Genomic DNA, 19,898 nt, shown 5'->3' with positions numbered 1-19,898 from the left:
AATTATTAGTATTGTTCAAGATTTTAGATGTTGTCATTGTTGAAAAGTTTAAGTACTAGGGATTAAATAGATAGATTTTTAAGTTAGAAGTGGAAAATGACTAAATTGTGGAGATAATTGTTGATTTTGAGCAATAGAGACTAAATTGAGAAAAAAATCAAAATTTAGGGATAGAATTAAAATATAGAGAAATAAATTTATCTTAGAGTGAAATTAGTACAAAAATATAAAGTTAAATGTGGAGGTTAAAATTAGTCTCGGTTTAGAGACTAAATTGAAGTTTAAGCTAATATATTGTAAAAATTGAAAATTTAATATGAAGATTGAATTGTGTAACATTAATGTATTTTACTTGTTTTATTCCGTAGCTAATGTCGTACCGGAATCCTCGAGTAAAAAGGGGAATAATAAAATTAACTTTAAATAGTTTAGAATTCACGATTTGTGTTTCTATAATCCAAATTAAATAATAGATTGTTGTATATTTAATTGCTTACTTATGGTAAGATTGAGGTGAGTAGTTTGATACTTTAGGATTGAATTGAATTTATAGTTTATTGGAATGGAGTAATAGATCCTTTATATCATCGACATCAGATGGGTCTTGCAAGATTATTGATAAAGCTTCAACTGCATTTCACAATAGTAAGAAATTGGCATTCCATAGAGAGTCCAAACAAGTTTAAACCAAGTCTAAAAGAAGAAACAATTTACAAAAGAAGCAAAAACCAATCAAATTTGCATCCCATGATTGGATCCCAAAAGCAGTACCCATCCACCAACAAGCACCCTTAAGGCCATGCTAGCCACCAGCATCCTCACCTTAGGCTGCCTTATAAAAGCAGCAGCCAATAGTGGAAGCACCGTACCGATTGCAGTTTCTCATCATTTTCATCCCTCGTTGATGAACCTTCTCGCTTCTCTCTTTTCATTTGAGCTATTTCTACATCCCTTTGAGTGTCTACAGATACGAACTCTCTTATGGCCATGCTACAGGCGCCGGCTACCAAACCTGCAAAACCGGAAACAATTACAGCTTTGACGTCTTCTTTAACTGAGGCCACACCCGTCATTAGTGATGCAACGGAAACCAACCCATCGTTGGCTCCCAAAACAGCAGCTCGAAGCCATTGTCCAGTTTGGGAGTAATCCAATACATCAACAGCAGGCTCTTGAATCGGGTTTTCTTCAGTGTTTATGATGTGTATCGGTGTTTCAACGTTGTTAAGCGATGAAAGTTGAAGAGATTGAGAGGCAGCCATGATGAACAAAAACAAGAATATATAAGTAAGAATTGGAATATTGGTGAGATAAGAAGGCTTGTGGAGGGCACACGCCTTTGATGAAGAGAATTTATACAGAAAAATCTGTAATGGTTTGAGTGGATTCACAATGAATACGATGGCACACGTTCTAATAATAAATTATTATATTCCCCATCGGTTTTTAGTTCATTTCTTGAATAATTGGATTCCAGTATACTATTCCACCCAAATCTAAGAAAGTGTAGACCCTGTTCATGCATGTGAGATATTTGAATATGAATATAATGTATGATCCAATAGATATATAAAATATAAATTACAAGATCACATATATTACTATTGGAATTCTAAATCTGTTAGGTAGTTTTCTTTTAATTTTGGTGAGTTATAATAGAAAGATAAAATGTTAACGTACACTAATATGATTAGTACGACTCGAACTTAAACTAAATTTAGAGTAGTAATCACCTTAACCATCATGTCAATACACAAAATTTTAAATCATTTATTTTTTATCTATAATTAAATCGAATTGCTCAAATATATACAAAGGATTAATTAAATTTGTAAAGATGGCAGGCAGTGGTAGGTCTAATGGATTGCTGACTTAGAAAGCATTTGATCAGAGACGAAGAGATCACTTATAATTACTATATTCATAAGGGAAGAATATAGACAATATAAAGAAAGTGCAATGTGTAGACGAAAGTGGGAAAATAGATCAGCCCCAACGTAGTATATTTGAAGTGTGTAGTCCACATACTACACCTCTTTATTGGCTGTGTGAACTACTTTCATGGAAACTGCAAAAGAAAGGAAAAGATTATGCTTTTCAAATCGTATATATTCATATCAGCTTTTATGATGTTTGGAAGCTTTATTTTCCTTTTGTGGGCTGATCCTTACAGCTTCCCCACAATTGTTGATTCCAAAATTAAATTCCTCAGTTTTCACGTTAAGTATGGAACTTTTTTGCTCTCCACCTACATTGATTCCTCTTGCTGTCACTACATTTATGGATGTCTTTAGACTTTTTTAAACAAGGTATCAGATCTTCGGTTCGTAGACCTGATTGATCTGATGGATGTAACTAAATTGATTAAAACACAGTTTAAACAATTCTCTGGACAGGTATCTTGATCGGTTTCGATCCAATTAAAATAACAGTAGTATTAAATTATAATGGTTGAAACTTTAAATTTAATAACCAAGAAATTGTTATATTAAATCATTAAGAATAAAAATGATATGTGAAAGTGTACTTGAATTTAATAGTATGTTGAAATATTTAAATTTTGTAGTTTTGATCTCTCAAATTTGCACACCTTTTTTTAAGAGGAAGTGGATTTTTTTTTCATGAAGTTAAGATACTAAAGGCATCATAATCCTAATATACAATTTTTGCACATTAATTAGAAATAAGTTGAGCATCCATACATATTCGACTTGTATTTTATTTAATAACTAAATCTTAATATGCCTTAACCATATTAGATATTTTTAATTTGGGTTAACATTTTTATGATAGTAAATAATATATAATTATTTTTTATCATATATGTGATGGCCATATTATCGAACTATATCTCATTTGGGTAACACACGCACACATATATATTATCTTATAATTACATGTCACAATATAAATTTTATGAGCTCAAAACTTTACTATCATAATAATAAGGTTTTTCGAAAATCGCATCCTTTAATTATGTTAGCGTACAACCAATATAGCTTTCACTACATATATCGTAGCTAAATCATATCCCCATAACTTAGAAGCATTTAAAATTACAAATTCCTATTAAAACTGAATGCCCTCGAATGACATGACACCTATATGAGCAGGGTACTCATGAAAAAACCTTGAATGGTAGCGGATCCATAGTCATGGAGTTTGTTCGAATATTTTTTATAGACATCTGACTATCCTGAGCTCTTTCTTTAATAAACAAGAGTTTAAAGTCTATGAACTTCGACATTGATATGCTCATGTTGTTATTAGAAAAAATCACTACAATTTGTCACAATTCACAACCTAGTGATAAAAATTTGCATCTATTTTCCAAAAAAACCTAAATTTGTGTACCTGACAATTTCTAAGTTATCAGACATTTGATATGTGATCATGTAACATTTTTTTTCTTAATATGCCATATGAATCATTTGACTACTTTCTAGTGATCCATTGTCAAATTGCTGAAATATTTGCCCAACATTCTAACAATGTATGTGATGTTTAGACACGTGCAAACTTGAGCATATATTAAACCTCCCCATTGCTGAAGCATGGGAATTTTTTTTTTGCATTTCTTTAATCTCAAAATTATTTTTAGGGTATTGATCTAGTAGACTGAATTTATCTCTTTTTAACATAAAGGATATCACTTTATTTACTATCTTGCATATCTAATCTCATCAATACATTTTCAATATAGACACTTTGTGATAACTAAGAATACCTTGAGAATACTTTTGATCTATCTAAATCCCTAATACAAAAGTTGTGTCACTAAGATCTTTCATCTCAAATTTTTTTTTTCTAAGAACCTCTTAGTTTCATGCAACATGCCTATATCATTGTTGGCAAGCATTATGTCATTGATATATGAAACCTATAAAATATAGTTATTCTTACTGAACTTACGGTATACACAATTATCAACTAAACTCATTTCAAAATAGAATGAGATAATCACTTTGTAGTTTTTTAATACTACTGATGAGAATCTTGTTTAGATAAATTTCTTTAATTTGCAAACCATTACCTTTACTTCACCCAACCCAATTTTCTAGTGGCAACATATAAATTTTTAAATTAATGTCCCTGTTGAAAAATGCAATCATGGTATCTATCTAATATAATTCATGGTAAAAATATGAAAAAAAAAATCATTATAGTTTTGAAAGAATGAGAGAAAGTCTCTTTATAATTGTGCTCTTCTTTTTGTGAAAAAAAGCAATTTACAAACATGGTGAAATTATTTAGAAAAAAATGATTTTATGATCATTGATCTTATATATTGTTGGCAACACACGACACTAGCAAAGTTATTGATAAAACATCAACTGCATTTTACAATCGTCTCTTATCGACATTTTTAGACATGGTTCGGACAAACAAGTTTAATCCTTACGAAATTCATGAAACTAACCATGAACCAAATTTGAGAGAAGAAACAATTTACAATGAAGCAAAAGCAAAGCAAAAACAAATCAAATTTGCATCCCATGATTGGAACCAATCAACTTGGTGAGCCCAAAAGTGGTACCCATTGCCATCCATCCACCTACAAGCACCCTGGCACTAGATTTCGCCACGGGAGTTCTCCCAAGCAAAGCACCCACCACTCCAAACACCAACAAGGCCACGCTAGCCACCGTAACAACCACAGCCATCCTCACCATAGGCTGCCTTATAAAAGCAGCAGCCAATAGTGGAAGCACCGCACCAATTGCAAAAGCCAAAGCCGACGCGGCAGCAGCTTGTGCAGGATTAGGCAGTTTCTCATCATTTTCATCACTCTTTGATGACCCTTTTAGCTTCTCTCTTTTCATTTGAGCTATCTCTACATCCCTTTGGGTGCATACGGATACAAACTCTCCTATGGCCATGCTACAAGCACCGGCGACCAGACCCGCAAAGCCAGCAACAATTACAGCTTTGATATCTTCTTTAACTGAGGCGACACCCATCATTAGTGATGCAACGGAAACCAACCCATCGTTGGCTCCCAAAACAGCGGCTCGAAGCCATTGTCCTCTTTGGGAGTAATCGAATTCATCAACAGCAGGCTCCTGAATCTGGTTTTCTTCAGTGTGTATGATGTGTACGGGTATTTCAACGTTGTTAACCGATGAAAGTTGAAGAGATTGAGAGGCAGCCATGATGAACAAAAGCAAGAATATAAGGGCAAGAATTAGAATATTGGTGAGATAAGAAGGCTTGTGGAGGACACACGCCTTTGATGGATAGAATTTATACAGAAAAATCTGTAATGGTGTGAGTGTATTCACAATGAATACGATTGCGACTACATCATAAACAAAAGAGTGTGGAAGGCACACGTTCCAATAATTAATGATTATATTCCCATATTCGACCCAAAGTGTAGAGCCTGTTCATACGTGTTAGATGTTTAAATATCAAATCTAAGTTTATTTGTTCAGCCATGAGCTGGAGCAACAAATATTTTTATATGAATCAAGTTTTTTCACTTTGATAATATTGATGCAAATTTTGAACATATTTCAAAGGGCTTAAACTCACTGAGTATAAATTTTTGATTAAAAATAATTGCACGAGTTGAATCATTTACTTTTGACCCGTAATTAAATCTTAGTGCTCAAATGTATGCAATGGATTAAATTTGCAGAGTGGTAGGTCAAGTGGATTGCTGACTTTGAAAGCATTGATCAGAGACTAAGAGATTACTTATAATTACTACATTCATAAGGGAACATAAAAGAATAATTATTAATTTTTATATATTAAGAAAGTGCAATTTCTACACGATAGTGGGAAAATAGATCAGCCCCAACGTAGTATATTTGAAGTGTCTAGTCCACGTACTACACCTCTTTATAGGCTCAAATAATTAAACAAAAGCTTGATTTCGTTCACCCTTAAAACACAAGTAAAAGTACAATTAAATTCTTAGAATTGCATTTCAGGAATTGCATTTCAACTTTCTATTAGAAAAATAGTTATATTAGTTTCTATATATTTTAAAACGTACAAATTAGTTTTTCTATTAATTTTTTCTATTAAATGATGATGTGAACATTAATTTAAATGGTTAATTATTTTCTTCTACTTTAGTGAATACTGATTTTCGCATCTCCTATGCTTTCGTATCTTTTGATGGTGTGTAATCACTATTATAAAATTTCGATTACTCATTTTTGCACCCGTTAACTATTGCAAACTTTCTCATTTGAAGATTTTATTTTTTAATACCCTAATAAGTTTTAATATTTAAGTTAATAGATTAAACAATTTTGAGTTTAGAATTTTTAGTATAAATTTTTGGGTTTTGAACAAGGATTTCATGAGTTTTAAAATTTTAGAAAATAATTTTTTTAAAAAAATTTATGGGAATAAATAAAAGATAAAAAGTGAAATTTTAATTTAAAATAAAACCCCAAAGCAATCAACACGTCTCCAGGTGGAGAAATTATGAAATGAGCTCATTGTCTTCATCTTCTTCTTTGCGGCCAAAGAGAGATGCAAAAAGAAAAAAATTATTTACTGTAAATGTGTTGTTTCTTTGGCTTGACTGTATTTCAAAAGTAATAAAATCATAATTTTATTGAAATGAGTGCTTTTAGAGTTGCACTCGAGATCATCTTCAATAAGTAAGATTAGTATCTCATTGTATTAAATAATTCTTATCAAATTGAAAATTTTATTGAAAATGGAAATGTTTCCTCATTATTGAAAAGAGCCCAATTTTTCCAAAAAACCAACCATGAATCACCAAAAAAGAGTTTCTTTGAATGTAAGCTTTAATTTTAATGAACTTGGTTTGGTTTTGTTTTAATGGAAAACTAGCTTTGATTTATTAAGGAGAAAAAGATTAAAAAAAATCAATAGCAGATTTATTTTTTAAAAATATATTTTTAATAATTTTTAAAAATATTTTACTGTAATTTTTAAGAAAATTTTTTATTTTTTTTAGAATTATGGTTAATTTTCTTTTAAAAGTATTAAAATAAAATTTTAGCTATAGTTGAAGGGCTAAATTAGTAATAAACTATTTAAATTAATGTGTCACGTCATTCTCTTAATGGTAGTTAACGAACAAGTGATCAAAATATAACAATTTGATAATGTTAGTGACTATTATGTAACTTTTGAAAGTTGGGTGACTAAAATGTAATTTTAAACAAAGCTTAGGGACAATTGGTGTAGTTTACCGTAAATTTTTGTGTTTTATCCCAAGTTTTTAAAGTTCTTTTGCAAGTGACTTGAAAGAATATACTATTTTTCTTATTTTAATATCTTACATGGGTTAGCCGATAGGTCATAAAAGACTAAAAATATATTTTTTAAACTACATATTTTAATTTTTAGAGTTAAGGATAAATTGACAAATTTTATAAATATTGAAGGTCAATTTTATTGATTTTTTTAGGATTAGAACTAAAATGATAAATAAAATGATAAATTTTGTAAACATTAAAGGATAAATTCGTTGAAATTTTTAACATAATTTTAATATATTTATATAATTTATATTTATTTTTTAAGATTTTTTTAATTTTTTAGGATTATTATTAAGAAAATTTTAAAAATAATAAAAATGATATTTTAGCTATAGTTTAAAGACCAAATTAATAATTAATCATTTAAATTAACATTCCACATCATCAGTTAACAGAAAAAAATTTAACGAAATGGTTAATTTGTACATTTCAAAAATGTATAAGAGATAATGTGCCTATATTTTAAATAAAGGAGTCAAAATGCAATCAGACTCTAAATACAGAGCTTTCTAATACTTTTACCCCTTAAGACTCATTTTACGCTTTATATTCGATTTTAATGGGATGCTTAAACTCATAGATCAGTCCATGGGTTAGGCCTTGTTAAAAATTTAGGCCCATTTGTCAGGCTCTGGCTTGACCCGAAAAATGGGTTTAAAATTGTACCCAAGCTCGACTCGAAAAAAATGCTAAAACTCTGGTCTAACCTGGCCCATCCGAATTAATTTTTTATATAATTTTTTTTAAATATAATACTTAAAAAAATATTTATATTTAAATCACACTAAGATACGTGTAACTTAACAAGCAAATGTCTCTAAAATAATAACAAAATTAACAATAACAACAAAATAGTAACAATATAATAGTGCAACATAATGGTGAAATAGTAGCAAAATAGTGAGAAAACAACAAAAAAAATAGTAAAACAACAAGAAAATAGAATTTTTTTTTTGTCTTTTTGCTAATTCGGATCGGATCGAGCTGGGCCTCAGTAAAAAAGCATTACTCGAGACTCAACCTATTTTTTAAACGAGTTTTTTTTGTCTAAACTCATTTTTTGGACCTATATTTTTATCCAAACCCACTCACTTTTCAAAGATTTAGCCAGGTAATATATTGATATTTATCGAAGTCGGTTTAGATAACTTTTATTTTGTTTAATGTTTGTTTAAAGAATGAGGGTTGGAATTAATTATGGATTTCTCAATTTCTTTTTACTTTGCCTTATTCAGATGGAAAAAGAAAAAGGGGGAGAGAAAGAGGGTATGGTGTAGAGGAAGAAATGGTTGGAAGCAGTTTCTACTTGCTGCTGAGTTGTTTAATGCAATGCTTTCTGTAAGTGACTTAGCAGCAAACGTAATCTTTAATTCTCATTGCTTTATCATAACTATAATTCCCTTTGCTTTTCTGTATGAACTACTTTCATGGAATTTGCAAAGAAAGGAATAAAAGAAAAAAGATTATGCTTTTCAAATCGTATATATTCACATCAGTTTTTTATGATGCTTCATTCTGATTCATCTAAAGTTTCCCCCACAATTGTCATCGTCTTTACAAAGCTTCAAATTCTTCAGTTTTTTATGGTTTTGCGGTAAAAGCATTATGGAGATTTTTGTATGTTGTTTTTTTTACTCAAAAATAAATAAATAAATAAATTATTGTACGTTAAATTAAAAAGTAAATTAATCATTTCTATTAAAAAAATTCATTTATTTGTACTATTAAAAACTGGCGTAATTGTTAGAATAATCATATAGTGACACGTGACGTACCACATGTATCTCATGTTGATGTACAAGGGTTAGTTTCTAACAATAAAAACTGATGAAATTTTTAACAAAATGAATAATTTACTATTTACTCAACATACAAGGGCTAATTTGCCCCTTTTTTCAGTAGAGGAGACAAAATGCAATCTTGCGATTAGTACAAGGGTCTCTATGGTACTTTTACATAATTTTGTTATTTTTACTTGATTTAACACATATAAATATTTTAAAGAATGTAACTCAAGAGATGTTAGAAAAATTGCATATTTATAATTTAGGGACCATAGTCCTAATATACTAAGAATATGACCACGCATTGTGCGGATTAATTTTTTTATTATTTTAACATAATGATATTTTTTTTTATAATCAATTGATTGCCATTTTATACATTTCTACTTTTTAAAAAAATATATAAAATTTTAATAAGTTTTTCTTATATATTTTAAAGTATACCATTTACATTTTAGACATCATATAATATGTTAACTGTGTATCTCCACATCTTATAATCAAAGTATCTTATTTTTCAATAAAATTTATTTTTTAACGGACGAACTTTATAAGTTGTCTTGTAATCAGAACTTATAATAAAATTAAACTTGTGATTAATTATTTCAAAAATTTTTATCGCTGTTTTAATCATTGTTGTTTCTGTTAAATCTTAATCTATATTATTCTTCATAATATAATACATGTACATGCTAATAAAAATATAACATGAAAACCAATTTAAATTTAAAGTATATTTCACATTTTAAGATCAAAACTCAAAGAGAAAACAAAATCTAAATTCAAAACTCAAAGAAGTATGATTTGGTATTTTAATTATGATTTGGTGAAGTGCATACTATTATCAAAGACAATCCTTATAATTGTTAAAATGTATTTCTTATTTATGTAAAAGTATTTTATGGAGGTGAATTAATTATTTTATTGTCCATTAGAGATTATAAGTGAGTTCAATTCAAAAGGATATAATCATGGTTAACTGAACTGGATTAAATCATTTAGTTAGATCAAATGGATTGGGAATTGATTGAAACATCAATTCAGAGAAAGACTTTAAATTAATTGAACCGTGAACTAGTACGGACTAGTTGAACCGAACTAAAAGAATAAGTTAAACAGGGGATTGAATTAATTAAAATAATTAATTAACTTTTGTCAAAATATCTAAATTTCCTTTAACTTTTAATTCCTAAATTATCCCTCCACTTAATTTTTAATACCTAAATTACCCCTACTTATTCCTAATGACTCCAAAAGGAGTTGGTATTATATTAGATATAGATAAGGTTTGTATGGTAATCCTAATTTTTAATTATCCGATCATCAATTAAAATTAGTTACTTAGACTATTTTTACATATTTGGTTCATACTTTATTTAATAATTGAATCTCAAAAGTTTTTACAGTTTTAGATCACTTTTAATTTGGACTGACATTTTTATGATACTAAATAATCAAATGTAGTTATGCTTGTTATATATGTGATGCCCATATTATCTAACAATTTTCCACTTGGACCACCTACATACATACATACATACCTACTTACTTATCACCTTATAATCATGTGACATTATAAGCTCAAAGTTTTACTATCATAACCAAAAGTATTCTAACCAATCTCATCCATTTATTATGTTAACATAGAACTATGACAATTTTTGCTAAATTTAGCATAGCTAATGTCGAAACCATTTTTAAATCAAGTTTTGGAAAATGGGAATCGACTTTAAGAAAAACGAAAACGGGAGTCGTCACCAATCTTTTTAGGTGTGATTGGATCACCTTATAAAATGTTTTATTTTAAAACACTAATTTTGGTTTACGAAAGTCGAGAAAACGGATTCGGGAGTCGGTTACGTACGAGAAAGGGTTAGGACCCTCGTAACGCCCAAAATTGGTACCTAATTGATCATCAAGTGTCTTTAATGTCGGAAGTTTAAAATTTTTAAGATGCAATCCTCTTTAGAATACTTTAATTTTAAAAATTAGGGTTCTCTTGTATCAAATGAATCAAAATATCACATCCAATAAGTTAGGAAGCCATATTTTTAAGACATTCGAAGCTAAGCTAGCCATTTTTGAAAATCCCTATCTCAAAATGGCAAAATGCCATATCCAGTAAGTTAGGACATAGCGCTTTGAAATTCCAAGACAGTTGCTCGTATTTTGAAAACTTTAGAAACTTAGAAGGGTGCTTGACTATTCGAATTCAACGAGAAAAGTCGCAACGCAGTAAGTTAGGGCACTACCTTTCTCAAAGTTTCCAAACATCAAGCATTGCCTTTTATTTTTATAAAACTTTTAAATATTGTTTTAAATCGATGTATGAGGATGACATGTCATATTTAATATTATGGAACATTAATACTAAGGCAATATGCTAAAAAAAATCTAACATTTCCATGCTTAACATGAATAATATATATGAAAAAGAATAAATAATATAATAATTATGCATATAATAAAATAATTAAGCTAAAGCAAATAATAGGCAAATAAGAGCATAAATACACACAACATAATGATATAATGATTCATATATTATTTAATAGACATGGCAAATCTTAAACCTAAAACATATATACAAAAATATATAACTTGCATGAAAAATAAATAAGCAAAATAATCATACAAAATGGTGATTCAACATATATTTAAACAAATTTATTGAACAAAAATGATGCATGATATACAATTTATTATATAAACGTACTTGCAAAAAAATCATGATAAAAAAAATAATAGCAATATGTATATATCAACTCTAAAATAAAAACGTCACTTAATAATAATTTTAAATCATTTAAATAATAAAAAATATAAAAGAATTAATATATAATAAAGTAATTTTAAAAAAATAATTTAGAATAAAAGAATACAAAAAAAGAAAAATAAGTAATTAATAATATAATAAACATATAATACAAATATAATATTTTAAAAATGTATATAAAATAATATACATAGTAAATAAAATAATTATATAATATATAATATAAAAGTATGTAGGTTTAAAATCACGATATAGTATATAAGTAATTAATTAATAAAATATAATAGTTAAGGATAATAATATATGTATAATAATATAAAATAATAAAAATATATATAAAATGTATAATACATAAAATAATATATGAAAAGTAATATTATAGAAAAATAAAACAATTTTTACATTTATAAAAAGATTTAGAATAAAATAAATAATATATACGAAAAATAATGAATGAAACAATATTATTAAAATAATTTAATATATAAAAAAGGGGTTTAAGATAAATATATATGCAAAATATTGAAATAAATAATAATAATCTAAAAAGAAATAAAGTTAAAAAAATAAAATTAGAAAGGATTAAATTAGAATAGAAATAAAAATGCAGATGAAAATTCAGAATTTTAAAAAAAGATCAAATTAAAACGTGCGCACAAGAAGGGGGATTAAAGCAGAAAATATTCCCTTTTAGAACGACATCATTTATGCACTTTCTTTTTTTTAAAAAAGAGCCCAAGGACCAAATTAAAATAAAAACAAAATATTTTAGCAAAATTAAAAAATAAAATAAACCTAATTTTAAGGGATAAAAAAATGCGGAAGGACCAATTCGGTAATTAACCCAATTTTCAAAAACACGCGGATCTTCCCCGGATAATCGGGTCAACACGCGGATCCTTAATCTAAACGGTGCCGTTTTAATGCTTATTGAATTAAGCAAAACGACACCGTTTTTGTAGGGCTATATAAGCCCCGATTTTGGTTTTAAAATCATTTTAAACCGGTGTTTTAAAAAAAACTTTAAAATTCTCTCTGAAATGAGAGAGGAAAGAAAGGTCCGGGCTCCGTCGAGCTTCCGTTTCCAGGTGCCCACGAACCCACGCGCCTCCACACCCGGTGGTCGAAGGGTTATAAACCCTCGTTCTTTCAAGAAATACACAGGTAACCTCCACCTTTTACAATATTATCAGTTTTTTGCAAAAGATCAATTCGTATGCTCGTTAAAAAATAAATAACAAAATATAAAACTTAAATCACCTTTTTCAAGAAACTTCTTGAACCTTTTTTATGTATGTATAACCTTTATATTCTGTAAAAACCGGGGTCCCTGTTACAGTGAGATGATTTGGCTTTTATAGCCTCTATTTACAAGTTGTTTTATCCCTATTCGATTTCTTGCCTTGTTTGCTGTTGTTTTCTTTCCTCTTTTGAAGGTACCAGCGAGGAGATTTAGCGATCATGGACGAATGCTGATAAAAGCACATCGGCGTTGATTCGGGCGTTAACCATGGCTAGATTCGAGGCCTGGAATCATGGCCTGGAATCACTGCGAGACAAACGGACACAACTTTTGGACTGATTGCGGTGAGAAGCTTCTAGAAACCCATTTGCGGCGCCTAGGGTTCCAGAAACCCTAGGTCTTTCCTCATCTGTTAAACATTTGGGGCCCATGAGCCCCGGGTGTAATGGGTATGGGGTGGTAGCATAATTGGGTATGGGCTATCAGGTTGTAACCGGGCATAGGGTTTAGGTATTTGGGCTGTTGGGTTTTAATTTTTGGGCTCTGTATATGGACTGTTTAAATAAATAAACATTTATTTATTTATTTTAAGTTTTTGGTTTTAAGGCCCGGTCAAATTTGGGCTATTACAGCTAAATCAAACCTCGATTACGTATATTAGCATAACCAAATGACATAGATCAAGTATAAATATATACCATGAAAATTATATGAAATGTGATCTTAACATGTCTATCTCCACCTGGTCCTCCAGAAACCTTATTAAAATCAAATTTTACGAAAATTACAGTATGAATAAACTAATAAACTTTTTTCTTTTTTTTAAAAAAACCCTTAAAATATCCATAAATGAAAATATTTTATAAAATAAAAGAACAGAGAGAGTAAAAGCAAGAGAAATCAAGAGAACATATTTTTTATTGATTAATATGGATGGTTATAATGATTCTCCAAAGTCTATATTTATAGACATAATAAGTATAAATAAAATAAAATAAAACTCTACTTTTAATGACTATTAGAACCCTAAATTACATCAAATTTATCTTTATTTTGATGCGCATCCATTTAATTATAAAATATTCATAACAAAATACTCAATAATGTGTTCATAATATAAAAGCATTTAAAATTACAAACTCTTACTAAAACTGAATGTCCTCAAATGACAACACCCATAAGAGTAGTGTGCTCGTGAAAAAACTTGAGTGATAGTCCTTTAGTAAGTAGATCCACGATAATAGAGTTTGTCCAAATATGTTTTATACGCACCTGAGCACTTTGAATCCTTTATTTAATAATCATGAATTTAAAGTCTATGTACTTTAATTTTGATGTGCTCCAATTGTCATCTGAAAAAAGAATTACAATTTATTATCACAATTCACATCCTATAACAAAATTTTGCATCTATATTCCAACAAAATCGAAGCTTATATACCTAACAATTTCTAACTTATCACAAACCTTTGATGGTGAACATGTAATGTTTTATCTTCTAAAGATATCATAAGAATTATTTGATTGTTTTTCAATGATTTATATTCAAAATCGAAGCTTATATACCTAACAATTTCTAACTTATCACAAACCTTTGATGGTGAACATGTAATGTTTTATCTTCTAAAGATATCATAAGAATTATTTGATTGTTTTTCAATGATTTATATTCAAATTTCTCAAATATCTGCTCAACATAATTCCAACAATATATGCAGTCTTGGACATATAGAATGTTGAGCATATTTTAAACTCCTCACTGCTGAAGCATAGGAAATCTTTTGCATTTCTTTAATCTCAAAATCATTTTTAGGGCATTGATAAATATTAAACTTACGTGAAGTGCCAGATAATTTATTTATTCTTCTTACTTATTGATGTATAATCACATATCCTCAAATTCTTGGAATATAATATAAGGGGTTCTATTATTGGCTTGAGCCTAGAAACGACAGATTAGGTAACCCATAAATCCAATAAGTTACTTTATAATAATTCATGAAGAAAATTATCATATTTTTACAAGTAAATTAGATGCAAAGTCTAAAATTTGACTCTTTTTCGTAATTGTACAAGAGGTCTCTTTTTGCAACAAGGGTATTACCTTGTTTACTATCCTGGTGTCAAATCTATTCAATATATTTTTTATATAGCCCCCTTGTGAAAAATACCTTGAGAATGATCCCAATGTATTTGAATCCTTAATACAAGAGCTACGTCATTAAGATCTTTCATCTCAATTTTTTTCTAAAAATCTTTTTGTTTCATTTAACATGTTTATGTTTGTACAGCCCAATTAACAGAGCCCAAGCACCAACCCACAAGCCCAATTACAACCCAAATCCGAGGCCCAAATTCGGAGCCCAAATCAAAAAAAAAAAGAAACCTAATCCCCCTAACCCTAGCCTAGCGCCGCACGTCCCTAGCATCGCCACCCACCTGCTCCACCGCCTTGCAAACGTTGCCCACACGCCACCACCAACTCCTCTGGCACTTGCAATCAAAAGAAAAAGAACAGAGCAGAGCAAAGCAGCAAGCAACAGCAGCCACATTTTCTTAATATTGTAATCGGCTATAAAAGCCAAACACTATGTATTTTCATAAAAAAAAAAAGGGGAGGAACAACACCAGTAAAAAAAAGATCAAAATAAAAGGTGTTGCTATTTATATATATATACATATGTCTATTATAATATAAAGGTTTTTTTATATTACATATATCTATACATATTTTCATTTATTTCATAATGTATCCGTACATATTTTTACTTGTTTTTTTTGTATATATACTTATATATTATTTATATTTGATACTTTATGCTCTATGTACATATATATTCCCGTAACTTTTTATATTTGTATGTATACATACATACTTATGTTATATATATATATATATTAACTTAAATACATACCTATATATACCCACCTTTTTATAATCTATATATATACGTACGTACCTATTTTTACAACTTATATGTACTTATATATTTTTCTATTTTTTAAATTGTATATATATGTATATATCCATATTTTCATTTTCGTAAACACATTAATACCTGCTTATATATATTTTTATACTTTATAATTTCAACATACGTATATATATGTGTATTATATTTCTATTCCTTACTATTATTTTATTTTGTATTTATTGCTTATTTATTTAATTTTCTTTATTATTTCGAATAAATATTTTAATTTATTTTTATATGTATTGTTTTTTTTTATTGTAAGTATGATTTTTATTATATTGTTCCTATTGTTCATATTATTTTACAGTTTTGCGTGCATTATGATTTTATTGGCTTTCGTATTTTTCCTACGATTTTCGTATTTCATTTTATTTGATATAACAAGTTCGTTTTGAATTAATAATATTTCGTGTTTAGATTCGAGAATATCGTACCCTAACTTACTGGGTTTCGATTTTCACAATAAATCTAAATATACGAATCTTTTCAAACTCAAGTTTTTAAATGATCTCCGGAATTAAGAAAAGATCGTGTCCTAACTTACTGGGCACGATCCCTTTCCTAAACCTGAGATAATAAAATATCTTCTAAATAAGCACTTTTCATACGCGTATCGGGAATTCGAGACATTGTGTCCTCCTTACTGGATATGATTCTTTTTTTCGAATAACGTGAAGTACCCTCCTTTTCTTGGAAAATTTTCAACGTTTTAATACAAGGATCGTATTTTTAAAATTCTTCAAAGTTTTCAACCTTCGACATTAAGACATTAACTAATCAACTAGGTACCAATTTTGGGCGTTACGAGGGTGCTAATCCTTCCTCGTACGTAATTGACTCCCGAACCCGTTTTTAAATTTCGTGGACCAAACTTGTTGTTTTAATAAAATCAAATCGTTTATTAAAAACAACCACTTTTCGAGGTGATCCAATCACACCTCATAAAAAAGGATTGGTGGCGACTCCCGTTTCATTTTTCAAAACCCAAGTTGACCCCGTTTTTCAATCAAAAGAATGGTGTCAACAGCTTGGCGACTCCACTGGGGACAATAAGTGAGTCGAGCCACGAGTTGATTATTTTTTGTCTTTTTGTCGAAAATCAAAAACTTGGTTTAAATATACGATCCTTTCATCGCATTTCATTGCTTTTATTACAATTTTCATCGTTGTGGTTTATAATTGCTGTGTTAGTTTAAGTTTTTGTATCTTTCTGCACATTGCATTGCATGACCGTTGGTCACACCCTTTTAAGTGGGAGTGAGAAACTACGCCTTTGTGAGGTTTTCACCTCCGCATGGGATAGTGAATCGCTTTCGGGATACATCCGTACCTATGTCTTCGTGAGATTTTCATCTCCGCATGGCCATAGGGAAATGTATCCCCCTGAATCGAACTTGGTCCGTATGAGCCTATAATGGGTGAGGATCGAGGAATTTGCTGGTTCAGGTACCCTACTTTAGAACCAAACCACATGTAATGAGCCATAGGAACCAACCTAGGTAGAGCTACTCCAAATTTTAGTGCTTACCTAAATGAATGTTGTATTTATTTGTCGCTTATTTTAAATCTTATTTTGTGTTTAATGCTAATTTACTTTGTTTGTGATTGCATGGCATCTTCATTCTAAAAGAGGTGTCGATTTACATTCAGTTTCTCAGTAGAAAGCTTATCATGGAAAAGGGGTTTGTTGATAAAGTAGAGGATAATGCGGCTGTGCGAATATGGGCTGAAACGACACAACGGGAGAAAGACGATAGTCTTACCAAAGGGTACGTGTCAGAATTGTGGGATTTTACCCGTATCAGTGTAATCCAGAATGACCTTCGAGAAATGAAAGAAGTCTGGGATCAATGGGATGTCGAGGCCAAGCAGCTGTTCTATTGTAACTACGGTGACCTACCTTATCTGCTTAGTGTCAAAGTGGACAAGTATTTATTCCGAGCCCTTGCTCAGTTTTGGAATCCTGCCTACAGTTGTTTCACTTTTGGGAAGGTAGATTTGACGCTTACTGTGGAGGAGTATACGACCTTGCTTCGGTGCCCAAAGATTCAAGTCGACAAGGCTTATTCCAGAGCTGCTTGTGTCCCTCCGTTGTTAAAGAAATTAATGAACATCACTGGGATGAGCGAGCAGTGGGTCGCTGCCCGGATCCAACAGAAAGGCGACAGTAAATGTGTTCCTTGGAAAAGTTTGCGAGATTTGGTGCTTGTACATCCTGACTTAAAGAAAAGGGTCGATGTCTTCGCTTTAGGTATCTATGCACTAGTGGTTTTCCCCAAAGCTTTAGGACACATAGACGAGGCTGTATCTGATTTGTTTGATCGGCTTAGTAAAGGGGTGACACCGGTTCCGGCAATACTCGCTGAAACTTTTAGATCCCTGAATGCGTGTCGAAAAGCAGGGGAGGGAAGGTTTATTGGATGCGCGCAGCTCTTATTGGCATGGTTCCATAGCCACTTCTGGAAGGTCGAAAAGGTCTCTTATCGGGTATTCTCTGATAGCTACTCCCCTCTAGGAGAATCGGTGGCCACGCCAAGACGGGATGATATTTCAGAAGAAAAATGGATAGAGATACTCCAGAATCTCCAGGATGAAGATATTGAATGGAGGGCTCCTTGGTTAATTCCTGATGAGATATTGTACCGATGTGGAGATTTTGACTGGGTTCCGCTGCTCGGGATATGGGGAGCTATCGGATATGCTCCTCTACTCGTATCAAGACAGTATAGATCACGACAATTCATACCAGCAACGCAGGGGTTGGCTTATAGTGATTTTTCCTATAGGGAGGACAATTACAAGAAGAAGGTTCGAGAAATATCTAGTGCCTGGAACCAGACTCGTCGAATGAAGATCTTAGCCGTGGGTTCGACAATTACCCCCGAGTATGGTCAGTGGCGTGATCAAAGGATCAACGACAACATCCCGGCGTCAAATTCAGAAACTGCTCGATCTTTAGAGGAACACTTACAAGTTTTGCCTTCTGAGATAGAAATCATCAAACAAGAATTCGAAAAAAAGGAGTTTAGAATTGGGGAAGAAGATAGAACAACTAGAGGAAGAAAAAATGCAGTTAGGACTGGATGTGGACATTCAAAGATTAGAGGCCAACAAATTGAGAAAAGGAAAGAACAAAGCAGAAGAAGATTTGGACAGCCTGAAGAAAGATTACAAGAAGTTGCGTAGGTCGGTAAGAGCTGCTGGCTTGGGTAAAACGCCAGAACAATGGCGACAAGAAATTCAGAAGGAAAAGACGAAAGCTAATCAATGGGAAAAGAAATTTCAGGATACTCGGGCTCGAGAAGTCGCCTTGGGAAAGAGTCTACTAGTTTGCCAAGACGAGAAGACGGAGTTGAAGGTCCGGATAACTGAACTAGAAAGATCGCTTCACCAATACTGTAATCGTGATGCTACGGTTGAATTAAGGGCGAGCTTAGACAAAATTGAAGAATTAAAAAGACAAATAGGAGGGCTAGAGAATGCATTGCAAAATAGTGAAATCCGGATAGAGCTTCTGGAAGAAAATAATGAGCAGTGGCAAAGACAATTCCGTCAGTCTCAAGAGCAGATTAGAAAAGAGATTATATTATGGGAGAGGCGGTGACTCAAGTGCGCGAGGTAGCTGATCATCTGCAAACTCTAGCGGTTCAGGCTGATCTATTAAGTTTGAAGTATGAGTTAGAGTCTGACAGGGGCCGAGAGTTAGCTTGGCTTCTTAGAAAGGTTAAGGCTTTGAGTGTAAGGGCAAAGCCATATATGTAGTCTATTTTATGTAAAGAAACTCTTTATCTAGTAAAGTTTTCTAATGAAGTTGAATGAGAATCAGTGCCTTTTTTCTTTGCATTCTTTTCATGCATTGCATCACAT

At 30.8% G+C, this 19,898-nt stretch overlaps 1 protein-coding gene and 1 pseudogene across 1 annotated transcript; both read right to left on the bottom strand.

Moving 5' to 3' along the window:
* Positions 1 to 615: 615 nt before the first annotated feature.
* On the bottom strand, positions 616 to 1,365 carry LOC107887691 (vacuolar iron transporter homolog 2.1-like; annotated as a pseudogene).
* Positions 1,366 to 4,249: 2,884 nt separating this feature from the next.
* On the bottom strand, positions 4,250 to 5,264 carry LOC121203269 (vacuolar iron transporter homolog 2). Its single transcript, XM_041111594.1, has one exon. It carries the CDS (start codon positions 5,151 to 5,153, stop codon positions 4,482 to 4,484), a length of 672 nt encoding a protein of 223 aa, XP_040967528.1. The 5' UTR covers positions 5,154 to 5,264; the 3' UTR covers positions 4,250 to 4,481.
* Between the last annotated feature and the right edge of the window lie 14,634 nt (positions 5,265 to 19,898).

The sequence above is a fragment of the Gossypium hirsutum genome, chromosome A04 (genome assembly GCF_007990345.1).
Source record: "Gossypium hirsutum isolate 1008001.06 chromosome A04, Gossypium_hirsutum_v2.1, whole genome shotgun sequence".
In the NCBI taxonomy this organism is placed as follows: Eukaryota; Viridiplantae; Streptophyta; class Magnoliopsida; order Malvales; family Malvaceae; genus Gossypium; species Gossypium hirsutum.
This window is presented reverse-complemented; position numbering and strand designations above follow the sequence as displayed.